This window comes from Chaetomium fimeti (assembly GCF_033439085.1).
Source record: "Chaetomium fimeti strain CBS 168.71 chromosome Unknown B0H64scaffold_1, whole genome shotgun sequence".
NCBI classification, from domain to species: domain Eukaryota; kingdom Fungi; phylum Ascomycota; class Sordariomycetes; order Sordariales; family Chaetomiaceae; genus Chaetomium; species Chaetomium fimeti.
Genome location: NW_026944329.1, coordinates 3,987,432 through 4,011,943, shown reverse-complemented (window position 1 = coordinate 4,011,943; position 24,512 = coordinate 3,987,432). Strand labels below are relative to the sequence as shown.

The window sequence follows — 24,512 nt, the reverse complement described above, 5'->3', positions numbered from 1 at the left end:
CCCACGAGCCAACGAGCCAACGAGCCAACGAGCCCACGAATGCAGTAAACCCATCATTATCTGACCGCCAAGGAGGCGAAGGCCAGCAAGCCCACCAGCATGGCTTTGCGCCGATGCGTCAAGGAGCTGCCAAAGAGCAAAGCAGCCCACGAGTCAAGGTCAAGCCCTCAGGTGTATCTCTCTCTCAAAGCCCACGGCTCCCGGCACGGGAGTTAGAGTTCAAAAGCCGACAACCCACAAGCCCTCGAATGGTACTGTGCAAAACCCTCGTTGTGTCCCTCATGTGCGGCTGTATCATCTGACTTAAAAAGTCGTGCGCTTGCCCTGGAAGCCACCGCCACCACCGCGGCCACCGCCGAACCCGCCGCGACCACCACCGCGACCACCGCCACGGCCGCCGCCGAAACCACCACCGCCGCCACGGCCACCAAAACCGCCGCGGCCACCGCCACGACCACCACGGCCACCACGGCCGCCACCAAAGCCACCGCCGCCGCCGCCGTTGTTGTCACGGGGCTTGGCATAGTCCAGACGGACGGGCCTGCCATCCAGGTCACCGCCGTTGAGAGACTCAAACACATTCTTGGCATCATCGATCGAGGAGAAAGTCACATAGGCGAAGCCCTTGGGGCGGCCAGACTCCCTAAGTGAATGGTTAACAGTCTGCAAGATCGAGCGTGTAGGGTATGGTTACTCACTGGTCGGTGGGGATGCGGAGGCTCTGGACCTGAGCGACCTCGTTGAAGTAGTTCGAGACAGAGTTCTCGTCGGCGCTGAAGGGCAGGTTGCCAACGAAGAGGGTGTCGCTCGGGGGGCTGATGACATCACCGTGCTTGCGAGCACGGTCGGCAGCACGAGCATTGGGCGCGGAATCGCCACTGGGCTTGGAAGCGAAGTCAAGGCGGAGGTCACGGCCCTGGAGGAAGGCGCCGGTCTTCTCATTGTAGGCCTTCTCGGCAGCCTCGGCGCTGTTGAAGTCGACGTACCCGAAGCCACGCGAGCGGCCAGTCTCCTTGTCGCTGACGACGCGAGCGCTGACGATGCCGTCGATGCTCTGGAACTCCTCGTACAGGGCGTTGTCATCAACACCCCAGCCGAGGTTGCCAACCCAAAGGGTGGAGCTCTTCTCGGAATCCTCGCCATCGGACTTGGTCTTCTTGGCGGAGGCATCAGCGGCCTCGGGCTCCTCCTCGGCCTTCCTCTTCTTCGAGGGCTTCTCGGCAACGGGCTTCTCCTCGGCGGACTCCTCCTCGGAGTCGGAATCGTCAGAGTCAGAGTCGCTGGAGTCATCCTCATCCTCGTCATCGTCCTCAGACTAGGAAGTAAACGTCAGTAACTAGGATGGTGCGCCGCGGATTTAAATAAAACTCACCTCATCCGAGTCCTCAGACTCAGACTCGACCTTCTTAGCCTTGCCGTTCGCCTTGGCAGCCTTGGGAGCAGGCTTCTCCTCCTCCGCCTCCTCAGACTCCTCCTCAGAGTCAGAGTCAGAGTCGGAAGAGTCGGAATCAGAGCTGGCCTTAGCAGCCTTGGCCTTGCCGTTAGTGGCGGCGGCCTTGGGGGCATCGGCCATCTCAACGTCCGACTCGGAGTCGGCTTCCTCCTCGGAGCTGCTGTCGCTAGCCTCAGAGTCCGACTCGCTCTCGGAATCGCTCTCCGACTCAGACTCGACCTTCTTGGACTTCTTGCTGACGACCTTCTTGGCGGCGCCCTTGGACTTCTCGACCTTCGCGGCAACGGCCTTGACAGGCGCGGCAGCCTTCGCGGGGGCAGCCTTGGCCTTGACGGCCTTGGTGTCCTTTGTCTTGCCCATTGTGAATTTGATGTGATTGATGGAAAATAGATTGAAAAGTTTTCCAAAGGGACAATTGTGTGAAGAAAGGTGAGGAAGGAGAACTCGAGGGAAGAAAAAAAAACAGAAAAAACTTGGGGAAGGAGTGGCTGGAGGTAGATAAGGTTATCGCTGAAAATTTTGGCGGGGCGGATGGCGGGTCACATGCCAAGACTGCTACACTGCCTGAGAATCCGGGCACAAACTCCGCTAGCTTGCCATTGGCTGTCGGCGAAACGCAGGGAAGGTGCGCATCACAGCTTCATTGAAGCGGCCGAACCGACGTCCCGCTCAGCACTCACTCCATCACACGGCCTGCGCTCACTTGAGAACGCTCGGTGCAGCCAACAACACGTCATTATGCCGACTCCCGAATCCGAGGCCTTCCTGGCCAAGAAGCCCCAGGTCCCCCCCACATTCGACGGTGTCGACTACGACGATACGAAGCGTCTCAAGCAGGCCCAGGATGCCATCATTCGCGAGCAATGGGTGCAAGTCATGATGGGACGGCTGGTCCGGGAGGAGCTGAGCAAGTGCTACTACCGGGAAGGTGTCAACCACCTGGAGAAGTGCGGTCGGCTGAGAGGTCAGTCGATGCATCCCCCGACGGAAGAGAGAGGCTTGGTGGGACAGAGGATATGGATATGGGATGCGTGCAGTTGGCAGTCTCGCAAAAATACCACACGCAACAGCCAGGTTTCCAATGGTAGAATAGCAGGAGAGGAGGATGCTAACCGAAGTGCAGAACGATACCTCCAACTGCTCGGGACTGCCAAGGTCAAGGGCTACCTTTTCGAGCAGCAGAACTCCTTCTCGAAGGATGGTGCGCCGCAGCAATAAACAATCACGCTGCTGGGGTGCGTGAATGAGTGTTTTGGACTGGACGCAGGTTCATGGAGGGGAAATGCGTCCTGGGGCTGCGTGGGCTAGTGGAAGGCCATGGGGAAGTTTGGACCTAGCCAGTTCAGAATCCCAACATTAGGGATTCAATTGATTGTACATACAGGCAATTGAAACGCATAAAACACCAAGAAACTTGTACTAACAATACTACTCCTGAGTGTAAGTATTTCGGCTGTTTTTTTTTTTCGATGGTTGGTTTGCGGTGGGCTGTCTCGATGTTTGATATCGAAAATGCGCACCTGGCCCATCTCGATCTCCATAGAAATTTTAGTTTAGCTCCAATTCCATCCCTCACCCACCCACTTCGCAACTCGCAACAAGCCGATTCAACACCACACCCACATAACCATGATTTGCCGAACGTGTCTCCGACGAGCCGCAGGTTTCACAACCCGGCAAATAACGCCGCAACCCTTCACACGAACAATAGCGGCACGCACCTTCACGACAACCATCCGCACGCGCAATGCCACCCCATCACCAGCCGCGGCCGCACCCGCAGCGCCAGCAGCAGCAGCAGCAGCAGCCGAATCGACGCCAGACCTGACGCCCCTCACACCGGCCGGCGGCGAGGCTGGCGCTGCATCGCGCTCCTCCTGCGCCGAGGGCACGGTGCTCGCGGGCCTGAACTACATCAAGGGCAAGAGCGACCCCGTCGCGCTCGCCGACGACGCCTACCCGGCGTGGCTGTGGGACTGTCTCGAGGTGCAGAAGAAGGCCGATGCCGAGGCCGACACGGATGCGGGGGATGAATTCTGTACGTCTTTGCCTCTGCCCCTCCCTCCCTCTATCTCTTTTCCCACTCCCTCCATCTCCCTTTCTTCCCCTCCCCCAACTCAACCCACTCAACCCAACCCACCCCCACTAACCCTTCACACCACCACCCCCAGCCAAGTCCAAAAAGCAGCGCCGCATAGCGCTCAAGCGGAAGCGGGTGCAGGAGGCGCGGCTGCTGGCGTCGGGCGACCTGGAGGCGCTGGCGCCCAAGGTGCCGCTGCAGAAGCAGACGATCAACCTGCCGGCGGCGGAGGCCGGGAACCTGGGCCAGGCGGTGGAGGCGGTGGACAAGCGGGAGGAGCTGCGCCGGGCGATGCGCAAGGAGCGGCGCGCGGGCATCAAGGAGAGCAACTACCTCAAGGCTATGTAAATCGCTGTGGTTGTTGTTGTTGGTGTTGGGGTGGGAGGGGCTGCCGCCGGGTGGTGGGCGGGTGGCTGCCGAGGTGTTGGATGGGGGAGCATATGGCGGGTGCTGGGGATGGGATAGAGTTATTGGGACACCCGGACGGGTGGGCGAAGGCGTCCAGATGTGTACAAACATTGTGTATTGTATGTAATCTTTTGGCACAAGTACACCATTGCATCGACTTCGGTCGTCATTATTGTATTTTTTTAAGTTCATAAGGTGCCAATCCATGGGCGGTTAACCTACTGCTCGCATGGCCATGGCTACATTGCATCGCTGGGTTTAAAAGCAACCTAGTGATAACCCCTCCTGCAAAGCGCAGGCCCAGGTTTCTCGAAAACCCTAATCTTCCTCCGTCTCGCCAATAGACGACTTTTTGAGCAGAATCTCCGCCTTGACGTTCCTGATGTTCCCCTCGAGTCGCTTCCTCATGATGGGTTGCACCGAGGCCGCCAGCTGGACTTCGTACATTTTAAGTTGTTTCTTGAGGTTGGCAATCACGTTCCGCGTCGCCGCCGCCGCCTCGTCCTCATCGCCGTCATCCTCGTCCTCGTCCTCGTCCCCGTCTTCCTCATCTTCCTCGTCCGATTCCTCCTCCTCGGCGTCGCCCGCCTCTTCCTCAGCCTGCGGGGCAGGCGTGGGGGCGGCGATGGTACCGGGCGTAGCGGCATCGACTCCTAGCCCGGGGGTCTCGACGAGTGGTGTCTCGACGGCCTCTAGGAACTCGGCTTCGAGAGCGGCGTCATCGACCTCGAATTCTTCCTCCTCTTCGGGCAGTTGGCCCATGGTGCCATCGCCGAAGTAGTCGTCTGCCTCGCCCTCGGCGTCCTCTTCGTACTCCTCCTCTTCCTCCTCGTTCCCAGTGCCGTCTTTGTTATTGTCGATCCACTCGGTCCGGACTGTCAGAGCCTCACGATCAGACGCGAGCAGCCTATCGACCTCAGCCTCCTTATTCTTGATTTCCAGCTTGCTAAGCCGCTTGCGGAACCGACGGTTTCTCGCATCGTGCATCGGTGGCGTGATGCCGTGGGGCCACCTGTGACCATGCTCGACGGCTTTGGGTAGGGGTGCCGTCTTGGCCTCCTCCTCACTTTGGACTTGAGCGAAAGCCATCAGCATCTGGCAGATGTCCGACGACTTGACCATTGCCTTCTTGTCCCAGGTCTTCATGCCCTCAGTGATGCTGGGCAGATCCAGAAGAATGGCGGCGTACAGCTGACCCTTGACGGTGACCACGGCGCGACGGCCTTCGTCATCCAGCCATTTAACCTGGAAATCCGCACCTCCTTGTGACTTGGGAAGACCAATCTGTTTGTTTTGGATCGCTGTTCGCAGGTACTCGCTGGGCTCTCCGGGCAGCATGCGGAACAGGAATTGCTCTTCGATGACCGGGTCGACCTCGCGATCCTCCGCCTCCGAATCGTAGCCCTCGCCGAGAGGCTTTTGTGGGATCCGGCCGACAGGTTTGACCTTCAGCGTCGGTTGCCTCACGAGGCCAGGTGTGGTCGGCTTGAGAGTGATTTTTGTCTTCTTTGACTGGTGTGGAGTGGTACCGTTACGAAGAGGGCGGTCCTCGTCATCGTCACTCACTTCTCTCGTTCGCTTCTTTGCGGATGGCTTGCTGATTCTGCCCGTTTTCGTTTGTGTGATCTTCGGTACAGCGGATATTGTGTCCAAGCCGTTTGCTGTAGGGCGTGACGAGAGGCTCGGGGGGCGGGATTCGGCCGGCGTTGACGGTTGTGATTTCGTAACAAGGCGAATCTTTGACGGCCCTTGGGACGGTGTTGGGGGAGTGGGTGACGTGGACTGCTGGAACGAGGTATTGGGAGTGATCATGGCACCACCGCCAGCGGGAGTTGCGCGGTTGGTAATTTTCAGGCTGGGCAGCTTCTTTGGCCCCGGCGGCTTCTGTGTCGTCTCCATCCTGACTGACTGTGCTGAGAAAGACGAAAGGATTGCCGTGTAAACCTGGAAACGGGGTCGTCGTGATAAACGTCGCGGGAAGGCTCAAGTACGAGATTGGGAGGCTTCGGCGACAGAAGCTGGCACGTCGATTGCTCCCCGGGAAAAGGATGTGGCTGGCGGCTACGAACGGTCAAAGATAAGAAAAAGACTCGCGGTTGCCGTCGTGTAGTTCTGTTGAGGTCGTGATTCGAGGTTTGTGATGGCCGGCGGTTGGCCAGTTGGTGAATGGCTGATCTCCGGAACCTGAAGATGCGACGCGATGCGCCGACTTGATTGATAAACCCTGGCTCTGTTGAGTGGCCTGGGTTCTTGGCAATGATTGAAGTGGACTGTGGAACCCCAGGGTGTGGGGTGCGGGACAAGGATGAAGGTGGTGGGGTCCGAGACGGGACTTCGTTCTTTAAGCAAGAGTCACCACAGCTGAGGTGCGAAAAAGCTTTGGGAAGGGAGGGAGAAGCTGATTATATACCTCGGTAGTTTACAGCCTGTTTGCTCCATGCGGAGGAACTCACCTTGTCTGCAGTATTAAGCTACTCCCCTTTTTCCTACAGTTTCTCCTCAATGCCCGTGCGTGCTATTGACCTGCTATTGTTCGAGAGGGAGAAGGCAGGAAGACAAGAGAAAACGCAGAAGGCGCCCGCGGCTTGGTTGATATCTTGGCACCACGGCCGCCCCACACGCTCCCGTGTTCAACGCGCCAGAAAACCCACTTTACTGATGCACCTGGGCACAATTGAAATCCAACACGCCGTCCACCAAGATACCTCGAGGAACTGGCAACCACGCACCTCGACAGATGTTGTGACATATTTTGACCCTAATTAGCGGGTTGTTTACAGTGGTGAAACAAGACAACCCTGCTTCGCAGGCGGAGGGAGGGAGATTCGGAGGGACAAATTGTTGATGAGCCGGTCATGAACAATTCCTCTATTGCATGAGCAACCTGCCAGTGAGAAAGAGAGAACAGCAGCTTCGAGGTTTTCATTCGTATCTCATCTTAGGCCAGCAGAAATCATCCCACGACTTCTCCGCAGGAACCTCTGTCATCTAATCCGGACATCGACGACAACCCTTTTCTCATTCTCAACTCCAACTCACCCAAGACCACACGAGAACCATCACATCACCGACCGACCAACACCCCCCCTCACCTCAAAAAAAAAAGAAAAAATGACACCACCACCACCGCTCTTCCACGCGCTCCTCCGCCCGGCCGTCCTCCAGATCCTGCGCGCGACGGGCTACCACAGCGCCAAGACCTCGGTCATCGACTCCGTCACCGACCTCGCCGCCCGCTACTTCCTGCACCTGTGCCAGCTGACGGCCGTCTACGCGGCCCACAACAACGACGAGCTCCCGCTGCCGGCGCTCCTGGCGCGGCCGCACGGGACCGAGAACGGGATCGGCGGCGGCGGCAGCAGCAGGCGTAGTAGCACCGCTGATAACGACGGCGGAGGCACCGGTGGGGTTGGTGTTGGTGTTGGTGTTGGGGTTGGCGGTAGCGGTAGCGGTAGCGGGGGAGCAGCGGCGACGGTGAACCCCGTGATACCGGCGCCGACTATCGTCGACGTGCGCATGGCGCTGCAGCGGGCCGGCGCCCTCCTGCCCGAGCGGCTCCCCGAGGAGCAGGAGTACCTGGGCGAGGAGGATGTGCGTGGCGTGGAGAATTTTATCGCGTGGGCGATGGGGTCGCTCAACAGGGAGATTACGAGGATCGCGCTGGATGGGGTGGATGAGGCGGGGGATTATTTGGATGGTGAGTTCTCCCTTTGGGCGGCGTGGGCGGGTTGAGGTACTGACGGCAGAGCAGCCCTGAAAAAGAAACACAGCAAGAATGACGACGACTCGAAATACTTGGGCACGCTACTCGGCAGGAGCATCGAGCATGGTGACGTCCTAGTCGAAGGGGGCGAGTGCCCGAGTATTTTCGTCTGGGAGGAGCGGAGGCGGATCGCGGGGCAGAAAACGCCTGAGCCGCCGGTCCTGCAGAATCACTTCGGCGAATTGAATGGCGATCATTCCGTGAATGGCGACAGGGAAGACTCACGGCCGCCTAGTTCGGGCCTGAGCTCGCTCGGCGATCGCAGCATTGCGGATGAGATGGATCTGTCATGAGACAAACGGATTCATAGGCAACGTGTGTTAGGGCATTGTAGCAACGGAGGCATGGGGATAATGAAGGGCCGCGTTGTGACAAGATGGGAGGAGAGTAAATAGGAAACCGAAGCAGCATAGCGATGGCGTTTGGAACTGGATGCTAATACAGAATATTCATTCTTACGTAGAATACCTCCCTTTGGCTTGAACGCCGGCGGTGAGCCCACGGGGACAGGAATACACATACCCCGTGTTAGGGCAGACCAACAGTGATACTATCATACCTATGCAGCAGTATATTATTGAAACACGGCAACCGGCATGGAGTCATCCAAGAGCAGTTCTCGCTGCACCCCTACACAACCCAAAAAAAAAAAAAAAAAAAAAAAAAGCACCTGCCTACATCCCCCTTATCTCTTGAACTCCGATACGCGATCAAGGTTGAAAGCCGCGCTGATCAGAGCAAGGTGGCTAAAAGCCTGTGGCGTGTTCCCCAGTTGTTCGCCGCTGCGGGATATCTCCTCGGAAAACATCATCAGGTGATTCGAGAAGCTGAGCATGTTCTCAAACAAATTGATAGCCCGCACCAGATACTTCGGCTCGTACACCGACGCCCGGGTCATGGCCTCCACCAGCCAAAACGTGCACATGCTGAAAGCACCCTCGCGGCCGCCTACGCCTTGATGGGGAGAGGGGATGTTAGCTGGCTTTCATATTTTTCAACGGCGGGTAGGGTGTCAAGGATAACTCACCATCCTCCGACAGCTCCGTGTTGTACCGGTACACCAAGCCGGTGCTGGTCAGACCGCCCTTGTCAGGGGGCAGCATGATGCGGTCCATGGTGTTGAGGAAGCGGGGGTCGTTGGGGGCGATGAAGAAGACCAGCGGGGCGATGAGGATGGATGAGTCCAGCATGGTCTGGCTCTCGTAGCTCTGGACGAAGCACTTCATCTCCTTGTTGTACCCCTTCTCCATGATCTCCTCGTACAGGCCGTCGCGGGCGGCCAGCCACTTGGCGCGGTTGGGGCACGGGAAGTTGCGCTTGTCCGACAGGCGCAGGCCGCGGTCGAAGGCCACCCAAAGCATGACCTTGGAGTAGGTGAAGTTCTGCTTGTTGTTGCGCACCTCCCAGATGGACATGTCGGGCTGGTTCATGATGGTGAGCACGAAGTCGAGCATCTCGCGCACCGTGCACCACAGGTCCCAGTGTATCGGCTTGCCGTACTTATTGTACAAGTAGATCGCGTCCATGAGCTCCCCGTAGATGTCGAACTGCTGGTGGAAGGCCGCGCCGTTGCCGATCCGCACCGGCTTGCTACCCCGGTACCCGTCCAGGTGCGTCAGCTCGCGCTCGGGGATGTCGGTGTCGCCCCGGATCGTGAACATGATGGGTAGCCCGCCGTCGGACACGCGTGACTTGAGGAAGCGCTCGCTGATGAACTCCATGTAGGCGTCGGCCTCCTCGGTGAAGCCTAGACGCAGCAGGATGTAAATGGTGAAGCTGGAGTCACGGACCCACGAGAACCGGTAGTCCCAATTGCTTGATCTGGGGGTCAGTGTGTCCGTTAGAACAGTATGGGGGGGAGGGATCTAGGAAAAGGTGGTTTGTCTCACCGGACGCCTCCAATGTCCTCGGGGATGGAGAAGGTCGGGGAGGCGATGATGGCTCCCGTCGGCTCGTAGGTCATGAGCTTCAAGATCATGAGACTCCGCGCCACGACCTCGCGCCAGCGGCCCTTATACTTGCTCTGGGAAATCCAGTTGTACCAGTACGTCTGGGTGTCGTGCTGTTGCGTGTCAAGCACGGCGCTGGTGATGTTCTCGGTGATGTGGTCCTCAACATCATTCCGGATGACGAAAGACACGGCCTGGCCCTCGCAGATATCGATGCTGGCGACCACGCCCTCGCCTAGCATGCCGGGTTTCGAAACCTTCTTGAAGCGGACGATGGGCCAACTGCTATCATTGTCCTCGCCACGGTCTATGCTGACATCGAGTTGGAGCTTGACACCCTTGCTGTGGAAGGTTGCCGTCTTGCTATGACGGCTGTGCGGGACACCTTCCTCCTGGAGCACGGTGGTGGTGTGCGGTTCTGCAGCATAGTCAAAGGCAGGGAATATCTCGACATCTACCCGTCAGGGGGGAATTTGTCAGCCTGAAGGTCCATCCTCTGTAACCACTCGCCGTACTGACCCAGTTGGAGACGGCCGCGGATACACTCGACACGGCGAACTAGCCACTGCTTGAGCTCCTCCTGAACACTGGTCATCTCGCGGTAGGCGCCCTGCTTGGGGCCCTTGGAGATGACCTTTGCATTTTTTGGGCGGGGGAAGAAGTCGACGAGGTCAACGACTCCGTCCTCGTGGATGTAGCGGGTCTGTAGGATGTTTGATGACGGGAGATACTGCTGCTTGGTAGTGCAGCTCAGATGGGTAGCCGGATGGATACTAAAGTAACCTCCCTTGTCCTTGTCCAGAAGACGGCAGAAAACCGAGGGCGAGTCGAACTCGGGCCTGAAGGGTGTGAGTAACTCGGCATAGACAGAACATGTTTATCGGAAGGCTCGGATGGGAATCACGAAACCGTCTCGACGAGCACAATGCACTCACCAACACATGAAATCAACGCTACCATCCATGCCAACCAGAGCACAGGTCCTCATGTTGCCAATCAGGCCATAATTCTCGATGGGGAGGTAGCCAGCACCCGACTTCCGCATCTGGCTCTCGTTCTGAGCCGCACAAGGGGCAGCCATTGTGAGAGACAGACAAATGTTATAAGAATGTCTTCCGAAGTGAGGTATGAGATAGCCCAAGCTAAAGGCTGCGTTCGGTTTGTAGTGTGTGTTGAGATGAACTCGAGCTGAAGGGAAGACCGGATTGGATGTTGGTATAGCCAATGAGATAATGACGCCAACAAAGGGAGGAGGGATGATCAGGGACCACCAGTTCCAAGCTTCCTTCCTCAACCTTGATTTCTTGATTTCCGGCGGGGACTACTAGTACTAGCACAGCACACGACCAAGAGGACCCTAGCGATGACTTATAGCAACTTGGAACCTGGAGATGCATTCACCATCCCCGACTATCCCACCCACGACTTGCGGGGTAGAGAAAGGGGCACCACCCATTACGGTTCAAGCCGCATCACCCCGCATTCGCATTCTCGAAGCAGCTCGCCAGCACCAGCTTTGCCATCTCTACTTGGAAGGAACTGGATCTAGACTCTTGGAGTCATGCGGGGGGGTGTACTTGTGCAGGCAGTAGAGTTATGCTGAAGCTGTGGTACCTGAGTCAGCACCTTACTGTGTAGTTGCATGCTGTCTTGTGCTGCACATGTTGAAGCGCGGAAGTTCATGCAGAAGCCGGTGATGAGTATCGATTACGTGAAGTTTGTGTAAGTGGAGGAACTTGAATCGATCAGCCATGACGCAGCTTCGACCTGAGTAATCCCGGTGGGCCATGCAGCTGTGAGCGGCAGTGGCAACATCCAGTTCAGGTCAGTCGCTAATGATAGGCCAACGCTGGTGAGAGTTGAGGCACGTCTCCACGAGCACGTGTAAGGCTCGATCGGGTCGTATCGTCCGCTCTCTATCGTTCCTGGCCCCAAGAGAAAGAATAATCTGGTCGGGCATTGGCTCGACCATCTCGAGACCGTGGAGGGAACAGGTCCCAGCAAAAGAGTTGTGTAAATCGACAGGTTTGTCGTCTAAGCTGACAAGGCCCGAGGTTACTTGTTGTGAAGGAACTCCAGATTAGGTACTACACAGTAGGTAACCTGTTGTCGAATTTCTTGTAAAAGGCGGTCAGGTTTTCCCCAAGACAAACCTGTTGTCCTCCCTTCTTTACCCGATTTCAAGCTCCAAATTTTACGACATGGACGCCCGTTTCAGTTCGGAAGAATTGGCACCTGGGTCTTTTCTCCCCGGCCCGGTTAAAAATATAGTGAGCCATTCCGTTCACCTGAAACACATTTTCAGAATTAAGGCTCGCGGATACGACCGTCCTGGAACCCAAGCCCAAAGAATGGAAGCCATGGTTTGAGAGAAACTGTGAATTTCTTGAACCGGAGATTCGGAGGTAGGTGGCAGGCGGCAGGAAGCCAAGTTAGCCAGCTCACTCTCCGATCTGCTGCTAGAAATGTTATGTAAGTGGTCTTGGCTGGGCACCTTGGCGGTGTGCCACTGCAGCAGCCAACAGCTGTCTACGGCTGTTCAACGCCCCTCGAGGTCTCGACTCAACCGGGATCCCGGTCATCTGGGCCCTTCAAAGCCAATCCCCGTCGCGTTTCGTGCTCGGCAACTCCACTGCTCATCTGCCCATCTGGCATGCAAGCATTCTCCGGCTTGACCTTGCCGAAGGGCGCCTCCCCACGCTTGTACAATTGGACCACGATGAGGCCTCATCTTTTGCCCAAACAATGCCAGTTCCTTTCTCATCGAACATTTCGTCCTCCGATCCTCCTCCGCCGACTGCCATTGCAGAAGTCAATTCGAGCTCTTCGGCCACCTTAGACGCCGTTCCTCACCCGTCAGCGCCCTCAACGTTGGGACACGCGACAGCAGTCACCAGCGGAGCGGAGGATCCCAGAGTATCCGCTGTACCGGTTCCCGAACCCCCCCGGACGGGTCTAAATCCACAATCCCCAACCGCGGGTCTGGGCCCCGACGACATCGAGATGGATGCCGTTACGCCAGCCGGCCACCGTCGCCGGCGAAGCAGTCTGATTAATCCCGCCAATGCCTCAAATAGTCGCCATCGTTCTCCAGGAGCGAGGTCTCAGCCAATCCGGACACCCGCCAGCGGGGACCCCGAGGACAAGATTGTCGAAGAGAGCAGCGATGGGGAGACTCCACGGCTCGACGACACCGACGAGGGTGGCTTTACCGACGAAGACCTCCACGATGATGAGGAGGCAGGCCTGACGGGGAAAGACAAGCGGAGGAAGAAGCGGAAGAAGAGGAGAAACCAGTTGCTCGATCAGCGGGTAGTCAGTGACGACATCTCCCCGGAGGAGAAGCACGAGGCAGACCGCAGCGTCGCCAAGAGCTTGTTGATCAATGGCGTTCTGATCGGGCTCTGGTACTTCTTCTCTTTATTGATATCCTTGGTATGGATAAGATGCCCCCTCCGTTATGGTTTTATGTCGCTCCGACTTGCTAACTGTTGCTCAGTACAACAAATGGATGTTTTCACCCGACAAACTCGACTTTCGTTTTCCTATGTTCACAACCGCCGTGCATTTCCTCGTGCAGTTTTCATTAGCGTCGTTGATATTGTTTATTTTTCCTTCACTACGACCGAAGAACAGCTACAGGTCCGATCTGGGCCAGTCAAGACATGAAGCAGAACGGCCCATCATGACGAAGATGTTCTACCTCACAAGAATTGGGCCCTGCGGCGTGGCGACCGGTCTTGATATTGGCCTGGGAAACACTTCGCTCCAGTTCATCACCCTCACCTTTTATAGTAAGTCGAGCTGACGCCAAACCCCCATGCCACTCCACCCGTCTAATACCCACCCTTTAGCCATGTGTAAATCCTCCTCCCTGGCCTTCGTCCTGATCTTCGCCTTCCTCTTCCGCCTCGAATCTCCGACCTGGAAGCTCGTAGGCATTATTGCCACCATGACCATGGGCGTCGTGATGATGGTGGCAGGCGAGGTCGAATTTAAGCTAGGCGGCTTCGTGCTCGTCATCGCGGCGGCCTTCTTCTCGGGCTTCCGCTGGGCCCTAACCCAGATCCTGCTGCTCCGCAACCCGGCCACGTCGAACCCCTTCTCCAGCATCTTCTTCCTCGCCCCCGTCATGTTCCTCACCCTCGTCTGCATCGCCATCCCCGTCGAGGGGCCCCGCGAGCTGCTCGCCGGCCTGGAGACCATCGCCGAGAAGAATGGCCTGCTCGTCGCCCCGCTGATCATCCTCTTCCCGGGTGTCATCGCCTTCTTGATGACCGCCTCCGAGTTCGCCCTGCTCCAGCGCACCTCGGTCGTGACCCTCTCCATCGCGGGCATCTTCAAGGAGGCCGTTACCATCTCGGCCGCCGCCATTGTCTTTGGCGATACCATGACTGCCGTCAACATTATCGGCCTGGTCGTCACGATCGCCGCCATTGCGGCGTACAATTGGATCAAGATCAACAAAATGCGCAACGAGGCGCAGACCGACGTGCGCCGCGGTCACCTGGCTACCGAGGACGACGACATGTCGCCGAGCGGCAGCGGCAGTGGGAGTGATAGGGACGATGACCAGGAGGACGCGGGTTTGCTGAGGCGGAGTGTGGATGCCGACGCGGTGCTGTTCACCGCTGACGGGGATGTCGTTGCCGGGCCGGGGGTGGAACTGACGACGGCGCCCGAGGCTGGGCGCGTGTCAGGGGATGGGAGGACAGGTCGGGATTGAACGTGCATTATACATTTCTCGTGATTCAAAGTGGCATAGTATCATGATACCCACATAACCTGCGTATTTTTTTGGCTTTCGATTTGGTGTATTTCGAAAGGTTGGAGGAACGCAGAAGGCTTGGGGACAGGCACATTAAGCTGTTTGGACTAGCAGGCGATGCATTATAGAACATCCCTTGTTTGCTCGGCTCGCTGATATATCACACTTTTCTCACACAGTATACCAGTCTGAGGGTTCCGGTATCTGAGATTGGTTAGGAGAAGCTGGTCTATTATAGTTTTACCATCCCGCAATGACGGGCGGCTCGAAGACGGAAATAAACGCCCAACGAACCCATCTAGCCAAGCAGCTTCAGCCCTCCCTTCGTTTTCTGCCCAGGTTTGGTGATGCCACTCCCTCCCATCGGCCCAAGATGCGGCTCGTATGCACCAGCACCATCCGCGGCCCCAGCCCCCATGCCACTACCGCTCTTATTCCCGCCACCGCCCTTCCTCTGGTTCTTCTTCCCCCTCCGATCCTCCTTCACCATGGCCGGCTTGATCTCCGTCTTGGCCTTGCGCACGACGACGGGGTGGCTCTGGATGTACTTGCCGTTCATCTCCTTGGCGGCCTGGAAGAAGTCCTCCGGGTCGCTGAAGCTGACGAAGCCGAACCCTTTACTCTTGGTCGTGCGCTTGTCGCGCACCACCTTCGCCTTCTGCACGCTCTTCCACCGCGCGAACGCCTTGATCAGCGAGTCGTCCGTCGTCTCGCCCGCCAGGTTGCCCACGAACAGCCGCAGGTGCGCCGGGTCCCACTCCAGCAGCGAGTCGTCCTGCCACTTCTTGCCGCCGCCCTCGCGGTACACCGTTTTCTGCTTCTCGTTGGGGTCGCCGCTCGCCGCCGTGCTGTCGATCGCTTCTGCCGTGCTGCCCTGTGCGGCGCCCGGGGCGCCGGTGCCCGCCCGCCCGTTGGCGGCGGCGGGTTTGCTGGCCGGGTCGTTGGGGTCCTTGGGCATGTACGCGCTCTGCCACTGGGCTATTTGCGCCGCCATCTCCGGGTCGAAGTCTGTGGCCCCGCTGTCCGGCGCCGGAAACGGGTTTCGGATTTGAGGCGGCGTCGAGTAGCTGCCGGTGGCCGCTGGGGCGCTATAGTAGGACGGCGGCTGTTGCGAGTAGTTTTGTGCTGGCGCATAGTTGTATGTTCCCGTCTGGCCGTAGCCCCCACGGCCGGCGCCTAGGGCGGGAGCTGAAGGGTTACCCACGTAGGGTGATGCAGACGGAGGTGCGCCATAGCTGGCGGATGTCGTGGCCGGCCCGTAGCCGGGGTATGACGGCGTCGGTGCTGTGTAGCCCGAGCCCGAAACGGCTGGAGGGGCTACCTGTGCTGGGGTGAAAGCGGGCTTGAACCCCGAGAGTTTGCTGGCGGGCGGGCGCGGAGGGAGCGATGGATGACCTGGAGGACCCGGGTACGACATGATGAATTTCTTGCGCCCGACGGGGGAAATGTATTCTGCAGCAATATATGCGCGGTAATTGTGACGTACCTGTGAGCCCAGTCCGGCGGCGATTTTGCTCCTACAACCTTTCGATCGGGTTGGCGAGTTGGCTGTGGCTGGCTCACGAAAAAGCTGCGAAGGGGACTCGACTCGATGCGATAGGCAAAGAAGATTGTGGCGACGCGCTTGGAGGTTGCTGGCCGCCGAGAAATTGCGGTGTCAGCGGCCCCGGGCCACAAGGGTGCGCCGAGTGGCTGAACTTTTACACTCGGAACTTGAAAGATGTGGCGTGGGCAGGAACGGGTTTTGGAAGGGTTTGTGGTCCGTGCATACAGGTCAATCGGTGACTTTTTATTTGAGGCCTCGCACCCTGTTCTTTTAGCCGTCCACAAAGTGACGATAACAAGCGCGTTCATGCAGAGTGGGATGTTCCCTCGTGTGCCCCCAACCTCCACCCAATGGAGGGGCAACTGGACCCCTCCTCGCCCTCCCATGTTGGTGTTTTGCGCCGCTTGGCTCAACATTTCCAGACAGCGGAATCGGAAACGGACGACAATCGGAGGCAGAGAATTCCTCGCCTCACCCCTACCATGCCCAAGGATTCTCCCATTGGCCGACCCAAAAGAGCCTGAAATCATTAGCTCCAAACACAATGGCTCAAGTGCGGGAATTTGGGTCAGCAACTGCATCGCTGCAATCCCTCTTTGGTGGGGTTATCAAGCGCCGCCAGAGTCCGGACAGTGGGGGGCAACATCTCCCAAGAACCCGCGCTCTTGATGTCCGAGGCGCACATCCGCCAGTGTAACTCCGATCGATCCGCGGAGACTCGCGGTTGGAAGGGCCGATATCTCGGTGCCAATCTATGACACTGCGCCGAGGAACGCTTCAATGCTCCTTCTCGGGACTGGCGGCAATGCACTGTCAACAATCGACATGGGAGACGCTGTTGTTTTGTAAGCTGCCGAAGTTGGCATGGCGGCTTTTCGGAGTTGGAAACAAACAGAGTCCCCTGAGTGACCCGCTTGCCTGTGCCGTGTTCCCTGGCGCGCGGCGTCGGGGTCCGAAACCAACGGATGCTCAATTCGACGCACTCTGTGTCTGACGAGGGCAAAAATAACGCCATTATGTGCCTGCCTGTTACCTCCGGAGCAACCTTACAAAGGCTCAGTCATGCCAATTGTGCTGTGTATCCGACCAAGCAACCAAGCAGGATAGCAAAGGTAGCTCTGCGCGTCAAAGCCGGAGCTCCAGACAACCCGATCGGATCCTGCTGTCAAAACAACAGCTCTTCCCGTTCCGGGATACCCTGTGTTATCGTTACCTCTGGCTTCATTGTCAAGTTAGGAGGTGGTCCGTAACCGTTCCTTGGATGGTACAGCTGCTGAAGGAGGTCCAGGCCCGTGAAAGATCTAGCTCAAGGCACAATAGAAGGCTGTCGGGGGCGTCGGCCAAGAACTGGATGATGCATTCGAACAAAGCCCCGAGGGGGCAGCTTGAGTGTTTCGTAACTGCCCCCGGTGGTGGAAAGGAAGACGAGGCAAGGTCATGAATGAGTAAGCCCCCGCGGTCAGGTAATTACCCGCAGGGTGTGAGAGAGGTGGCCTTCAGTGGCTGTCACCTTAGCTGGAAGTCCCGCGATTGACCCCTCCGACATCGAAGCTCGCTTCCTTTTAAAAGTTTCGTCATGCACTTTCCCACCCCACGGCTCCATTTCTTCCTCCTTCCATCTCCCCCCCATTGACATCTTGGCTGAGGACTTTCCCTTCCAACACCACACTTTCCAACCCCTCCGAGCTTGCGCAAGCAGAGAAGCTCACAGTTACCACGCTTTCAGTCAACGACATATCGAAGACATCAAAGCAAACAACCTTCACAATGTCTGGCGCAGTGTAAGTCCCAATTACCCCACCTCCCCGCCACTGCCCCTCCAACACCCAGCCTTCGGAGTCATTTTCCGAACAACTCGCGCATTACCCATTTGCGGCCGCAGCTGGAAGCCCGCATTGCTTTTGCTTTGCGGTGCGCCGCGTCGGATGTTGACTGCCCCGCGGCGGGGACGGCAGCTTTCTTTCTACCACCTACTGAGTTCCCTCCAGCGCCCGCCTAGCGAACATTAACGTTGGCGGAGCTCTGAAAGCTGGCACTTTGTCGCTGCACTCTCAGGAAAATGCTAACGATGGTGCCAGCGCTGATATCGGCCTCATCGGCCTGGCCGTCATGTAAGTTGCCGCCCCCAAACCCTTCCCCCGAAGCTCCGGTGCTGCCGGCAGGAGGCTGACGACTGCGCGCAGGGGCCAGAACCTCATCATGAACATGGCCGACCATGGCTACACCGTCTGCGCTTTCAACCGCACCGTGTCCAAGGTCGACGTCTTCCTTGCCAACGAGGCCAAGGGCAAGTCCATTGTCGGCGCCCACTCGGTCGAGGAGTTCGTCTCCAAGCTGAAGAGGCCCCGTCGCGTCATGCTCCTCGTCCAGGCCGGCAAGCCCGTCGACGACTGGATCGAGACTCTCCTGCCCCTCCTCGAGGCTGGCGACATCATCATTGACGGCGGCAACTCACACTTCCCCGACTCCAACCGGAGGACAAAGTACCTCGCTTCCAAGGGCCTCCGCTTCGTCGGTTCCGGTGTTTCCGGCGGCGAGGAGGGTGCCCGCTACGGCCCCTCTCTCATGCCTGGTGGCCACGAGGATGCCTGGCCCCACATCAAGGGCATCTTCCAGAGCATCGCCGCGAAGAGCGACGGCGAGGACTGCTGCGACTGGGTCGGTGACGAGGGTGCTGGCCACTACGTCAAGATGGTGCACAACGGTATCGAGTACGGTGACATGCAGCTCATCTGCGAGGTATGTGCTGCCCTTGCCTCCCCTGTTAGCGGAGCGCGAGACTGACCAATGTTCCACAGGCGTACGACATCATGAAGCGTGGCCTCGGCATGAGCAGCAAGGAGATCGGTGACGTTTTCACCAAGTGGAACACGGGCGTTCTTGACTCCTTCCTGATCGAGATCACCCGGGATATCCTGTACTACAACGATGACGATGGCACCCCGCTCGTCGAGAAGATCCTGGACAAGGCTGGCCAGAAGGGTACCGGCAAGTGGACCGCCGTCAACGCGCTGGACCTTGGCATGCCCGTGACTCTTATCGCCGAGGCTGTCCTGGCCCGCTGCCTGTCTGGCATCAAGGAGGAGCGTGTCAAGGCCTCGAGCAAGCTCGAGTTTGTTGGCCGCGTCAGCACCTTCGAGGGCAACAAGGAGCAGTTCCTCGACGACCTCGAGCAGGCCCTCTATGCCTCCAAGATCATCTCGTACGCCCAAGGCTTCATGCTCATGCAGGAGGCTGCCCGCGAGTACGGCTGGACGCTCAACAAGCCGTCGATCGCCCTCATGTGGCGCGGTGGGTGCATCATCCGCTCCGTCTTCCTGAAGGACATCACGGCGGCGTACCGCAAGAACCCCGACCTCGAGAACCTCCTCTTCGACGACTTCTTTAACAAGGCCATCCACAAGGCGCAGCCCGGCTGGAGAGACGTCGTTGCCAAGACTGCCCTGCTCGGTATCCCGTCCCCGGCCTTCTCCACGGCCCTGTCGTGGTTCGACGGCTACCGCACCAAGGACCTGCCCGCCAACCTGCTGCAGGCGCAGCGTGACTACTTCGGTGCCCACACTTTCCGCATCAAGCCGGAGGCGGCAAACGCCAAGTACCAGGAGGGCAAGGACATCCACGTCAACTGGACCGGCCGTGGAGGCAATGTTGCGGCGTCGACATACCAGGCTTAAATCAAATCATAGGAAGGGTTGTTGTTGTTTTTGCTGTTTAATGATGGAAATGCCTTCTGGGTTGACAGCTTACGAAATGAACGTAAAGTAAAACGGAGATAGAAAATACTATCAATGAATGCCCAAAACTCAATCCAAATCTTGATGATAACACCATGTTCCCCGGTTGTTGAGTGTTCCGAGCCCCAGAGGTTCTCGGCGAGCCAGGAGGTCCCACATCTTCGGCTCACAATGATCATGGAAACCACGTGACCTGACAACGGACATTTGTGGCTCGGGCTTGGCAATTTTGCAGGTGTCCTGGAAGCGCTGCAGCGCAGGTCAATTCGCGAAAAGCGCGACTCCAGCGCAAACTCCAAGCTTGGGTCCCGCGACAAGACCCCAATCCATTCATTACACCACCAAGTTAGGATTCTGCTTCAGACCAAAACACTATTTCGCCGACCTGGGTCCCACATAAAATAGCTCTACCACCATCCTAAAGAATTTCATTGAGCCAAACCATCATTGCCGGGATCGACAATGGCTGGTGATCCAAGCCAGAACGTCCATGGGGACTTGGTATGTTTGCGCAGTGGTGATGGGCCGCCAACCCACCCACACCCCTCGTCGTGAAGACGCTAACTCCTCGCACCACAGCTCCCGCATGTGCATCTTTTGTCGACATTTCGATATGCATCGATGCCGAGGGTCGACTTGCCCGAAGTAACGAAATGGCTTCTGCAAGCGCCAAAGATCGCTCGGGACACCGCGCCCTTCTACTGGACATACCTCGAATGCCCGGCCGACGGGTCCATCTTCCTTACCTGGCAGCCGACTGCTCGCCGGGGCAATGAATTTGCCAGCGACGGATATGTGTGGGCTGGACCCGAAGTTTCCTACCAACAGAGCGCAGGCAATGGCTTGGTAAGGGCAACCCTCCTTCGGCTGGGACGCTGCCCCTTGGGCTCTAGGTGTGCTAGCTAACTGGATGAAATAGGGACTCGAGATTTACTTCCAGAGGGCTGGCTACCGCATGGGTGAGCAGTATACGGTGCACTCAAGGCGGCGCTTCCGGCTTTGCCCTCCCCAGGTGCCGATTCCCAACGTGCCCCAGGTCGACCCCAACCTCTGGATCGTCCACTATGGGCCGGCCGAGAAGCCTGACCGAATGCCTGCCAACGCGATTGGCATTCCGCCTCCGATGCAACCGATTCTCAGCTTCCGCCAACATCTGTTCCAGATGGGACAGATTGTACGCAAGGAATTTATGCTGTCCGACCGGGTCAACTGGCCACAGATTCCCTTCCCTCAGCGAGGCCAGTCAATGTATGCACCACCGATGCCGCAACGCCACGTCCCGCAAGCTATGGCCTACCCTCCGCATGCGGGTCCAGCCATTGGCCCTACACCCAAGAGGAGGGGCGGGCATGCTCCCGCGGGTCACCAGGCCCAGATGATGGGTGCAGGGTACCAGAGCAACGAAACTGCGTTTGATGACGAGGAAGACATCTCCCGCGGCGACATGTTCGATCATCTGAGCCCGCGCGAGCTGAGCATGACTCGGTATCAACAAAACCACGAGTGGATGGAGGAGATACTGTCCTCCCCGTATCGCATCGGCCAGATCGAGGCGGCGGATCTTGGCCTGGGACGGAAAGGCGAGCTTGCTTCACTCACCGAGGGGATATTTGAGGCTCAAGGGGGCGATGCGTCTTCTGCGGGCCCCAAGAAGCCATATACCGGCCACCTCGGAGAAGGTCTCGCGGCCGAGTTCCGCAAGCGGGTCCAGACGCGAAATGAGGCTATCGCGGCCGAGAATGAGCAACTCAGAGCGCAACACGCGGCGGTAATGGCAAAGTTCAAAGGCAACGCCGCAATCAAGCATGCGGAACAAGACCTACGCAGTGCCATCGAAGGCACCGGGGCCGAGATCTGGCGGCTTGAGGGGCGGCTCGAGGATGGCGATGAAGCTGGCAGCCAGTGGAACCAGGGGGCGTCCAAGTCGCTCGATGAGATCGTTGCTCGTGTCGAGGAGCTCGTGAGCAAGCGGGCCGTTGTCGTCAACGACGTTCACCGCGTTCAGGACGGCGGTTATCAGCAGCCGGCACCCGAACCGGAACTTTTGCAACCGCAGCCCCAAGCGCCAGCAGGCGTTAACCCCGCGAGCGCCATGTCCCGGCAGCCATCCCAAGCCGGGTCCGGAGTCCTGATCAGCGACTCGGACATCGACATGGGCGGCACGGCGGCCGGGCTCTTGGATATGCACACCGGCTTCTCGTCCACCTCAACCCCCCTAAACAACTTCCCAACCCCGCAACCCCACCTATCCGCCATCCCCTCCAGCGCGGCCACCCCGTCCAACCTCCATGTCCCCTCCCCTTCCCCTGCACCTGCACCCGTCTCCCAGCCCCCAGCGCCACAACAAGACATCCAAATGGCCGATGCGGAACCTCCCAAAGACGCTGCCACCGCCCCCGACCAAGGCACCGAAAGCGGCGACTGGGTCGTCGTCCCCAAAGACGACGCCATCCCCCCAGCAGCAGCAGCCACTGCCGCCACAACCCAACCGACCACTACCGTTGCCGCCACCACCACCACCACCGCCACGGCGGAGGAGAGCAAGCCCGTCTCAGCAGCCGCCACACCCGGCGGCACCGCCACCACCACCGGTCTGGACGCGGACAACAACGACTTCAGCTCGCTGGGCGACCTCGACACGGCCGGCGACGCGCTGGCCAACTATGACCCGCCCAGCGGCGACGAGCTGGGCCTGGACCTGGAGGACTCGGCGTTCGGGGACGCCTTCCACGGCGTCGAGCACGCGGGGAACACGGACGGCGACACGCCGGCTGGGGAGGGGTTGTAGGGGTATTTACCTCCCGGTTGGGGGCCTTTGTGGTAGATCGGGGTTGAGGGGAAGGGAGAAGTGGTGCTGGTTTTTAGGTGTGTTTATGTGATATTGTTTGGGTGGTTGGTTTGTGGTTTGTGGTTTGTGGTCTGGTCTTGGGCTGCTTGCTACCTCTCTATTATGGCGCGTGGGTTTAGTAAGGGGCGTGATAAATTTTATTTGCGTTTTGATTTTGTATCCGTTGATTTGGGTTTGAGAATTGAGTCGGTGAGTCGGTATGTTTGCGTGTGTGTGTATGTTCCTATGGTTATCGACTCGGTCATTGAAAATGGAGGTGACTTGGCTTGACTTCGGTGCCGTGTTATTTGGTTACTGGAGTGTAGTAATGTCGTTGAACATCCGAAAATTGTAAATACAACTACACCTCTCTCTCTCCCTGATCTGGGTGTTTAGTTCTGGTTGCAAGATTAACGGGGCGGCATCGTTCGAGTGGCTGTTGTATTGGCCGTATGTCTCAACTTGAGTTATGCCTGTCAATTTCCGACTGCTGTCTCTTTTATGAGTGACAAGCTCCCATCGAAAGCATCCGCATTGGTCGGGTTTGTTGTTTGCTATTTACGACCACAGAGCCCTTGCTTCGCTCAAAGGATCAGGGGAAAAGGGTTGGATGTCGCCTCATGCACATGAAGGAGCACTGACAAGACTCAAGCGGATGGCTTGACTGGTGGTGGTTGATTTAGGACTGTGAATCTCATCTGGGCTCGTCATTTGCGAGCTCCCGGAAACTGTTCTACAGTACATCGCCCTTGCGGGGGTATCATAGCGCCTGTTAAGTTCACTTGGCGGATTTCATTCAGAAAGACCTGCCTCTATGGCACATGATCATGTCCTCCGGAGCAGTTATTTTTCCTGCCTAGCCGTCCCGTTTCTGATAAGTTCAAGTCCCTCAAAGCAAAACCACGCCAGAAATGCCCAATGGAAAGACCCGCCAACCCTCTAGAACTTGCTGAACTTCTTGACCGCCTTGCCGGTCCGGGGAAGCACGCGGAGAACGTTGAACCGCACCTGTTTCAGCTAGTCAGTTTCTGTTGTGCCGGGTCCGGGCTGCATCTCGAGGAGACCGCCCATTGATACAGGAATATCGAGCACGTACAGTCTTGCTCAGAGGCCGGCACTGGCCAACGGTAACCTGGTCACCCTCCTCGACACGGAAAGCCGGCGACACGTGCGCGGCGAGGTTCTTGTGGCGCTTCTCGTACCGGTTGTACTTGGGGATGTAGTGGAGGTATTCGCGGCGGATGATGATGGTGCGGTGCATCTTGGTCGAGACAACGGTGCCGGTCAGGATACGGCCGCGGATGGAAACCATGCCGGTGAAGGGGCACTTCTTGTCTGCAGAGAAAACACCAGTCAACCTCTGTTTTTTACTCCAAAATAGCCTCCTCTTTTCGCCAATTCCTCTCTCGTCGGCGAAGCGTTATTGTCGTCGCGTGGAATCGGAGCGAGTCGATCGGCCGGGAGCGCGTGTTTCGTTACGTACCGATGTACTGGCCCTCAATGGCAGTAGTAGGGGTCCGGAAACCCAGACCAACGTCCTTGTACCATCTCCGACCGCCCTTGCCCGGCCGGGCAGACTTGACCTTGGTCTTGCTGTTGAGGAAGACTGTAGGGTTGCCGTCGTCAGTGCCCGCCAAATCGCCATTTCTTCGCTGCACTCGAATGCAGCCATTTCGAGGAAAACTCACTATGCGGCTGCTTCTGGAAAGCGCGCTCGCTCTGGACGGTCAGTTCGGTAGCCATCTTGTCGGTTGGGCGTGGACCAAGATGTACTGGTGTCGAGGGGCGGTTGTCGAAATTCTCGGAATTTTTGCCTATTGAATTTTGTGGGTGTTGCACACTGCTGGGCTACGATTGTGCAGAAAGCTCGGGCCATCCTTTCACGTGCCCGAGTGCACGGACGCTTGAACGACTTTTCGAGACTGCCACTGACTCCTTCTTTGAGCCCCACTTTCACACAGCGGTTTTGGCAGACAGCTCTTTC

At 57.9% G+C, this 24,512-nt stretch overlaps 11 protein-coding genes across 11 annotated transcripts; 6 read left to right on the top strand and 5 right to left on the bottom strand.

Moving 5' to 3' along the window:
- Positions 1–175: 175 nt before the first annotated feature.
- Positions 176–2,304, bottom strand: B0H64DRAFT_30724 (uncharacterized protein). The gene is made up of 3 exons (XM_062800127.1): positions 1,373–2,304; positions 699–1,315; positions 176–643 (listed from the first exon to the last, which is right to left on the bottom strand). Exons 1-3 carry the CDS (start codon positions 1,811–1,813, stop codon positions 304–306), a joined length of 1,398 nt encoding a protein of 465 aa, XP_062664603.1. The 5' UTR covers positions 1,814–2,304; the 3' UTR covers positions 176–303.
- Positions 1,937–2,866, top strand: B0H64DRAFT_382574 (uncharacterized protein). Its single transcript, XM_062802885.1, has 2 exons — positions 1,937–2,417; positions 2,577–2,866. The coding sequence occupies exons 1-2, from the start codon at positions 1,985–1,987 to the stop codon at positions 2,669–2,671; spliced, it is 528 nt and encodes a 175-aa protein (XP_062664602.1). The 5' UTR covers positions 1,937–1,984; the 3' UTR covers positions 2,672–2,866.
- Positions 2,867–3,024: 158 nt separating this feature from the next.
- On the top strand, positions 3,025–4,043 carry B0H64DRAFT_382572 (mitochondrial ribosomal protein L37-domain-containing protein). Its single transcript, XM_062802884.1, has 2 exons — positions 3,025–3,491; positions 3,625–4,043. The coding sequence occupies exons 1-2, from the start codon at positions 3,083–3,085 to the stop codon at positions 3,879–3,881; spliced, it is 666 nt and encodes a 221-aa protein (XP_062664601.1). The 5' UTR covers positions 3,025–3,082; the 3' UTR covers positions 3,882–4,043.
- Positions 4,044–4,084: 41 nt separating this feature from the next.
- B0H64DRAFT_382571 (TAFII55 protein conserved region-domain-containing protein) lies at positions 4,085–6,254 on the bottom strand. Its single transcript, XM_062802883.1, has one exon. It carries the CDS (start codon positions 5,838–5,840, stop codon positions 4,260–4,262), a length of 1,581 nt encoding a protein of 526 aa, XP_062664600.1. The 5' UTR covers positions 5,841–6,254; the 3' UTR covers positions 4,085–4,259.
- A 626-nt stretch (positions 6,255–6,880) lies between these two features.
- B0H64DRAFT_30358 (uncharacterized protein) lies at positions 6,881–8,149 on the top strand. The gene is made up of 2 exons (XM_062800116.1): positions 6,881–7,638; positions 7,693–8,149. Exons 1-2 carry the CDS (start codon positions 7,053–7,055, stop codon positions 7,995–7,997), a joined length of 891 nt encoding a protein of 296 aa, XP_062664599.1. The 5' UTR covers positions 6,881–7,052; the 3' UTR covers positions 7,998–8,149.
- A 157-nt stretch (positions 8,150–8,306) lies between these two features.
- B0H64DRAFT_30427 (Six-hairpin glycosidase-like protein) lies at positions 8,307–10,889 on the bottom strand. Its single transcript, XM_062800119.1, has 5 exons — positions 10,589–10,889; positions 10,173–10,492; positions 9,594–10,107; positions 8,732–9,525; positions 8,307–8,658 (listed from the first exon to the last, which is right to left on the bottom strand). Exons 1-5 carry the CDS (start codon positions 10,732–10,734, stop codon positions 8,390–8,392), a joined length of 2,043 nt encoding a protein of 680 aa, XP_062664598.1. The 5' UTR covers positions 10,735–10,889; the 3' UTR covers positions 8,307–8,389.
- A 1,767-nt stretch (positions 10,890–12,656) lies between these two features.
- On the top strand, positions 12,657–14,379 carry B0H64DRAFT_313687 (triose-phosphate transporter family-domain-containing protein; the record flags this gene model as incomplete). Its single annotated transcript, XM_062800170.1, has 3 exons — positions 12,657–13,088; positions 13,153–13,447; positions 13,508–14,379. The coding sequence occupies 3 exons, from the start codon at positions 12,657–12,659 to the stop codon at positions 14,377–14,379; spliced, it is 1,599 nt and encodes a 532-aa protein (XP_062664597.1).
- Positions 14,380–14,549: 170 nt separating this feature from the next.
- B0H64DRAFT_30366 (uncharacterized protein) lies at positions 14,550–16,167 on the bottom strand. Its single transcript, XM_062800118.1, has one exon. The coding sequence runs from the start codon at positions 15,836–15,838 to the stop codon at positions 14,720–14,722; it is 1,119 nt and encodes a 372-aa protein (XP_062664596.1). The 5' UTR covers positions 15,839–16,167; the 3' UTR covers positions 14,550–14,719.
- Positions 16,168–17,543: 1,376 nt separating this feature from the next.
- On the top strand, positions 17,544–19,769 carry B0H64DRAFT_382560 (6-phosphogluconate dehydrogenase). Its single transcript, XM_062802882.1, has 4 exons — positions 17,544–17,748; positions 17,956–18,078; positions 18,151–18,706; positions 18,766–19,769. The coding sequence occupies exons 1-4, from the start codon at positions 17,735–17,737 to the stop codon at positions 19,639–19,641; spliced, it is 1,569 nt and encodes a 522-aa protein (XP_062664595.1). The 5' UTR covers positions 17,544–17,734; the 3' UTR covers positions 19,642–19,769.
- Positions 19,770–19,961: 192 nt separating this feature from the next.
- On the top strand, positions 19,962–22,570 carry B0H64DRAFT_30256 (uncharacterized protein). Its single transcript, XM_062800111.1, has 3 exons — positions 19,962–20,202; positions 20,281–20,547; positions 20,621–22,570. Exons 1-3 carry the CDS (start codon positions 20,164–20,166, stop codon positions 22,487–22,489), a joined length of 2,175 nt encoding a protein of 724 aa, XP_062664594.1. The 5' UTR covers positions 19,962–20,163; the 3' UTR covers positions 22,490–22,570.
- Positions 22,571–23,184: 614 nt separating this feature from the next.
- B0H64DRAFT_382557 (ribosomal protein S17-domain-containing protein) lies at positions 23,185–24,395 on the bottom strand. Its single transcript, XM_062802881.1, has 4 exons — positions 24,217–24,395; positions 24,012–24,134; positions 23,625–23,863; positions 23,185–23,536 (listed from the first exon to the last, which is right to left on the bottom strand). The coding sequence occupies exons 1-4, from the start codon at positions 24,269–24,271 to the stop codon at positions 23,468–23,470; spliced, it is 486 nt and encodes a 161-aa protein (XP_062664593.1). The 5' UTR covers positions 24,272–24,395; the 3' UTR covers positions 23,185–23,467.
- Between the last annotated feature and the right edge of the window lie 117 nt (positions 24,396–24,512).

What these genes read in the sequence shown, in the direction of transcription:
- B0H64DRAFT_382557 (XM_062802881.1), bottom strand. Translation starts at nt 24,271, where the DNA reads ATGGCTACCGAACTGACCGTCCAGAGCGAGCGCGCTTTCCAGAAGCAG. An exon ending in TTTCCAGAAGCAGCCGCATA is followed by an intron (nt 24,135 to 24,216) that starts GTGAGTTTTCCT and finishes GCAACCCTACAG; the next exon opens with TCTTCCTCAACAGCAAGACC. An exon ending in GCCGGCCTCTGAGCAAGACT is followed by an intron (nt 23,537 to 23,624) that starts GTACGTGCTCGA and finishes TAGCTGAAACAG; the next exon opens with GTGCGGTTCAACGTTCTCCG.
- B0H64DRAFT_382574 (XM_062802885.1), top strand. Translation starts at nt 1,985, where the DNA reads ATGGCGGGTCACATGCCAAGACTGCTACACTGCCTGAGAATCCGGGCA. An exon ending in GAAGTGCGGTCGGCTGAGAG is followed by an intron (nt 2,418 to 2,576) that starts GTCAGTCGATGC and finishes ACCGAAGTGCAG; the next exon opens with AACGATACCTCCAACTGCTC.
- B0H64DRAFT_382560 (XM_062802882.1), top strand. An exon ending in CTCATCGGCCTGGCCGTCAT is followed by an intron (nt 18,079 to 18,150) that starts GTAAGTTGCCGC and finishes GACTGCGCGCAG; the next exon opens with GGGCCAGAACCTCATCATGA. An exon ending in ACATGCAGCTCATCTGCGAG is followed by an intron (nt 18,707 to 18,765) that starts GTATGTGCTGCC and finishes AATGTTCCACAG; the next exon opens with GCGTACGACATCATGAAGCG.
- B0H64DRAFT_30358 (XM_062800116.1), top strand. Translation starts at nt 7,053, where the DNA reads ATGACACCACCACCACCGCTCTTCCACGCGCTCCTCCGCCCGGCCGTC. An exon ending in GGCGGGGGATTATTTGGATG is followed by an intron (nt 7,639 to 7,692) that starts GTGAGTTCTCCC and finishes ACGGCAGAGCAG; the next exon opens with CCCTGAAAAAGAAACACAGC.
- B0H64DRAFT_30256 (XM_062800111.1), top strand. Translation starts at nt 20,164, where the DNA reads ATGGCTGGTGATCCAAGCCAGAACGTCCATGGGGACTTG. An exon ending in AGAACGTCCATGGGGACTTG is followed by an intron (nt 20,203 to 20,280) that starts GTATGTTTGCGC and finishes CTCGCACCACAG; the next exon opens with CTCCCGCATGTGCATCTTTT. An exon ending in AGAGCGCAGGCAATGGCTTG is followed by an intron (nt 20,548 to 20,620) that starts GTAAGGGCAACC and finishes TGGATGAAATAG; the next exon opens with GGACTCGAGATTTACTTCCA.
- B0H64DRAFT_30724 (XM_062800127.1), bottom strand. Translation starts at nt 1,813, where the DNA reads ATGGGCAAGACAAAGGACACCAAGGCCGTCAAGGCCAAGGCTGCCCCC. An exon ending in AGTCTGAGGACTCGGATGAG is followed by an intron (nt 1,316 to 1,372) that starts GTGAGTTTTATT and finishes TTTACTTCCTAG; the next exon opens with TCTGAGGACGATGACGAGGA. An exon ending in CTCCGCATCCCCACCGACCA is followed by an intron (nt 644 to 698) that starts GTGAGTAACCAT and finishes CCATTCACTTAG; the next exon opens with GGAGTCTGGCCGCCCCAAGG.
- B0H64DRAFT_30366 (XM_062800118.1), bottom strand. Translation starts at nt 15,838, where the DNA reads ATGTCGTACCCGGGTCCTCCAGGTCATCCATCGCTCCCTCCGCGCCCG.
- B0H64DRAFT_382571 (XM_062802883.1), bottom strand. Translation starts at nt 5,840, where the DNA reads ATGGAGACGACACAGAAGCCGCCGGGGCCAAAGAAGCTGCCCAGCCTG.
- B0H64DRAFT_30427 (XM_062800119.1), bottom strand. Translation starts at nt 10,734, where the DNA reads ATGGCTGCCCCTTGTGCGGCTCAGAACGAGAGCCAGATGCGGAAGTCG. An exon ending in AGCGTTGATTTCATGTGTTG is followed by an intron (nt 10,493 to 10,588) that starts GTGAGTGCATTG and finishes CACACCCTTCAG; the next exon opens with GCCCGAGTTCGACTCGCCCT. An exon ending in CACGGAGCTGTCGGAGGATG is followed by an intron (nt 8,659 to 8,731) that starts GTGAGTTATCCT and finishes CTCCCCATCAAG; the next exon opens with GCGTAGGCGGCCGCGAGGGT.
- B0H64DRAFT_382572 (XM_062802884.1), top strand. Translation starts at nt 3,083, where the DNA reads ATGATTTGCCGAACGTGTCTCCGACGAGCCGCAGGTTTCACAACCCGG. An exon ending in GGATGCGGGGGATGAATTCT is followed by an intron (nt 3,492 to 3,624) that starts GTACGTCTTTGC and finishes CACCACCCCCAG; the next exon opens with CCAAGTCCAAAAAGCAGCGC.